We start from the raw sequence: 4,601 nt of genomic DNA on the forward strand, positions 1-4,601 counted from the left end.
GCAAATGGATTTTAATATTATATATATCATTTTTGTAAGTCTTTTTGTACAATTTTTACCAGTGACTAATTTTGTAAATGTTATGCAGAATGTTATATTATTTTTTTATTTTGTATAAAGCCATAATTTGAGTTTGAGGCTGTATTTCTAACAATTATAAGCAAGCCAATGTCTAATGCACTGGAGAAAATGTATATAAACATTAACAACTCATTGAGATGTAGGTAGTTTATTTGTGAAGTGGATGTTTGAGACTGATTCATGTTTAAGAGTGAAAAGTAATAAAATCTTGCACACATTGTTTGCTAATGTATATAATTATACTAAACCACAGCTACAGAATACTGTACTTGTAAAATGTAGTTTAAAAAATTGAATGTAAATTCTGTAAGGCTAGGGTGCAGGTCATTGAAACTAGTGCTACAGCTCTATAGTTCAAGCAAGCAGAAATTATCGACCAAGTTAGTAAACATAATTTTGTATACAGTCGTGACGGAGTCAAGATCCGTGCTTATAAAGTTAGACCTTCTTTAACCAAATACATTGCAACTATGGAGACAGTGCAAATTGCAAGAAAGACTTGCAGTCGTATTGAATTGTGTACGTTGTCAAATCATTGGCTCTGTGATATGGTGCTATAAATTGTGATTTTTTTTTTTCTCCTCTGAATGGTTGAGTCTTAAGCATGGTTTTAACACATAATTAATGGCAATTATGATAAATATTGACAAGGTTTCACACAGGCTTTGCTTCTTGGTTTGTACATCTGCTACAACCAATCACAATAAAGTAGTTTCGACAGAGTATAACAAGTCGCATATCCATGGGTAGCCATGGTGGAATACACCCACCCCAAACAATTGATAGGTATTTTGTAAGAGCTTTTTTCATAATTTAAAACAGAATTGCCACATATACAGTACCGGTATGTTGTAATTCTTCTCTGCTGTGAAAAAATTATTTTTATATTTTAATGGCACATAATTTCGGTGTTACTGATGCAGGCCCATCCTGTAAACCTATGTAGCTATTCTGTACGTATCAATTAAATGTTTTTCATCATATGTGTTAAGAATGTCTCATCAGTTTTGTATTACTACCCTACATGGAACAATACTAATATGTTTATCAATATCAGTTAGATCAATAATCAAAATTTGATTAATACTTTCTTTTTTTTTCAATTTTATTAAATAATTTTGAAAAATATAGGGGGTGGGGGGGCTTGTCGTCTCGCCCTCCCCTTTCCCCTCCTTGAATCAGCCACTGTTAAAGGGGAAAAAACATCAGAATTGACTGCCGACGCCGAGCAGTGAGATATTGCAAATGAACGTTAAAATAATGGTGGTGATGATGCTGACGATGATGATGGTGGTGATGATGATGATTATGATGTAGACAAGGGGACCCACCTGGCCCGGGGCGCCCCTCCCTCCCTTTTTGAAAAAAAAAAAGAAAAAATTGATCCCCCAAAAGGCCTTAGCGGTTATTTTCCGGCATCTAGAACACAGCAATTTTGCTGGGGCATGCCCCGACTCCTAGAGTATTGTTATTTCGATCGGACCCACTTTCGGCCTTCTTCCGGCATCTCCTCCCCCTTTTAGTACATCTCTGGATCCGCCCATGGTAGATGATGATTATAATAATTAAATTGTAGTGTACGACATGGACCTGTAAAAAATGGGTGGGGTCAGGTCTCATGTAAAAACATTTGGGGAAGGGACTAACGGCCTCATGATTTCAATCTCCCTTGCCTAGTTTCTTTCAATCGCATTATCCTCTTCCTCCGTTGGTCAAATTCTGACGCCGCCGTCCCTAGCCTCTATATCAGATTACCATTCCCATGTTTTTTAATGATTACTCGCGATTGGAATCGTGTATGCTTACGACACAAAATTAACGGTGTGAGAAGACGACGGAAAAATTATGTTTTCTTACTTCTCGTAAAATATAATGAATATCATCAATGTCATTCACTTATTTTTCAGTAATCCTATAATTTGTTTATAATAGAATTTGTGATATACATTTTTGCTTAAAAGCGATTAAGATGTACAAATCATTACCATTTTAAAATTCTTTATTAATCGCAAATATTGTGGTGTTTTGCTTTTCTTTTGGGAGGTTTTGTTGATTTGTTTAAATATAAAATAATGTGAAATGGAATCTGTAGATTTTTCATAGCAGCATCTTCACCAGTATTACCTAATGTGACGAACATTTTGTTGACCAATCTAACTATTCACCTACATTATGCCAATCATTTTCATTTGGACTGAAATAAAATTAAATAAAAATTCCGCGTTTGCAATACTGAAATACTTTACCTTGTACGGTATAGTGCGATACTGTAGGCCTACAGTACGCCTAGATACATAAAATACGATGACGTTTATAATGCTCACTGAAGCATGGACTGGCCTGGGAATACTGTAGTTAGCATAAATAGGAAACCTTAGCGACGACGTACATTTACATTAGTCGTTTTATTGCTATCAATATAAGATTATGTTTCTGACAGTAGTACTTTTTTTCTGTTTATTGTTGTAAAACTCAGTTACCAGGGAATATGGAAATAGAGCTTTTGAGGGTATGAGATGTACGGGCTTGCACAGTCGATAATTAGAAAGAAGGTATCAGTAAAATTATAGGCCTAATCACAAAAATATAAAGAAACGCAAAGGCAAGGATATTGTGAACTCGTTTGCAAGTTCCTGAGTATTCACTGACTAGAAGTGTACAGTTAATATTGCTGTCAAGGCTGACAATGTGAATGCATTGCTTATTTAATATGAGATGCTTATTTAATATGAGATGGTGAAGGTTCTAGAATGAAATGGGATCGTCCGTTCTGTGACGTAATGGTTTGTTTTTGATATTCGTCGATCGAGAATATTCGTCTTCCTTCGCTCTAACCGCGAGAGGTTATAAATATGACGGTTTGTAGGGTCTTCCCACGATAAGGAAAATAAACTTTCACGGATCCTTAAAGGTTACATAATTGTGAAAACCACAACAGTTTGTGTGAATAGTACGAACATAGCTATTTATTTTGCAGCATTGTAAAAAATGGCGAGAAAAGCTCCAGCAATCGGAATAGATTTGGGAACAACATATTCATGTGTTGGTGTTTTTGAGAACGGTAAAGTCGAGATTATTGCCAACGATCAGGGCAACAGGACAACACCTAGCTATGTTGCTTTTACAGAAACCGAAAGGTTGATAGGAGATGCTGCCAAAAACCAAGTTGCAATGTAAGTTATTATACGTTGATATAGTTTTTAATAGATTTATTGATGTTATAGTGTTTTATTATTATGTTTGCTAAAATAGATTATTTTACTAGTGCTCTAGAAACCCCTGGGTGGATGTGGGGTTGAAAAATAAGCCTTTGAGGGAATCAACTCTCGACTGATATTGAAGGAGAAGTATATGAGGAATGACATTCTTCTTTCTGACGTATTGTCGTACTGCATGCCGTGAACTCAATATATTTTTCTCAAATAGGCCTACTTGCGAAAAAACTCGCAATCCGGTGAGAATCGAACCCATGACTTCCAGCTAACTAGGTAGCTTTGCGCTATAGACCATCGAGCTTGTGTTTAGTGCAGTAGTAACGTCTGAACCCAATCAGAAAAATAATCAAAAACAACTCATATCAAATTGAATGTTAAATCACATTAGGGATTCTCCAGAAAAAAGTATTAATTCCGTTAGTTAGATAGATAGACATGTCTCCCTCCAATTAAAGACCATTATTGGGCCAGGGATTTCATGGTCTTTAGCAACGTTCTTTTATAATAATAAAGATAAAAGACATTTGTTAATATGTATGGGTGTCGTTTGGTGGGGACAGGAAGACACCCCCCCCCTACTTTTTAAAGTATGGGGAACATCACATCAGTTGTCCAACAATAACAATACAATAACAATTACAATTACGCATGACTGTCATGAATTTTGTCTGTTCACTTTTCCAAGTGAGGTACGTATTTCCGGACCAAAACCGAGTAAAAACTCAATTGTTTGTATTTCGTAACAATCTCAGTAACCATTACATCGATTTTATAGATGCAATGGGAAAGGTTATCAGAGGCTAAATTTATTGTAAAAACAATTTACTGTACGTTTTTAAAATTGGAAGCGTGTAGGCCAATATTTTTACAAACTTAAAAGTGCACAATTTCTACTATAAACGATTTATTCCTTTTTTATATTATTATGACCCGTACCTATGGCCTATATACTAGTGTATAATATTATCTGCATACATAGGTTCCTGTTATTCCTAATTTCCAAAAATTAGAGTTAATTGAATTTTATATACCCGTTATTGAACAATAATTATACAGCCTTTTACATGGACAGGTCTATTTCGATTTATTTAATTAGTGATATCACGAGTTTACAAACTCCAGTGTTACGTTGACGTAATCTCGCAATGACGTCGTAATAATCAAAATTTAAAAAAAATTCCGGCCATCTAGGAGTGTCATAATCATAAATTTTCTTACCTCAGCCCTAACCATCGTGGGGCTGAGGTGGTCTAGTTTCCCAAGTTGTGAAAGTCCCTCCCTGCCCCCCCCCCCCCCCCAACTTCT

General features: G+C 35.5%; 2 protein-coding genes across 2 annotated transcripts in view; both read left to right on the forward strand.

Moving 5' to 3' along the window:
- Window positions 1-1,072, forward strand: part of LOC117124292 — a gene marked incomplete in the record, with an annotated part of 7,822 nt that extends 6,750 nt beyond the window's left edge. Inside the window, 1 exon segment of the mRNA XM_033270475.1 lies at window positions 97-1,072.
- Window positions 1,073-2,882: 1,810 nt separating this feature from the next.
- LOC117124290 (heat shock 70 kDa protein IV-like) overlaps window positions 2,883-4,601 on the forward strand; it is a 9,515-nt gene continuing 7,796 nt past the window's right edge. The window contains exon 1 of the mRNA XM_033270474.1: window positions 2,883-3,254. Coding sequence (XP_033126365.1) covers window positions 3,070-3,254 — 185 coding nt within the window. The 5' untranslated portion in view covers window positions 2,883-3,069. The remainder of the gene's footprint in view (window positions 3,255-4,601) is intronic.

The sequence above is a fragment of the Anneissia japonica genome, unplaced genomic scaffold (genome assembly GCF_011630105.1).
Source record: "Anneissia japonica isolate Jap-2015-1 unplaced genomic scaffold, ASM1163010v1 scaffold288012_len1326614_cov192, whole genome shotgun sequence".
Lineage (NCBI taxonomy): Eukaryota > Metazoa > Echinodermata > Crinoidea > Comatulida > Comatulidae > Anneissia > Anneissia japonica.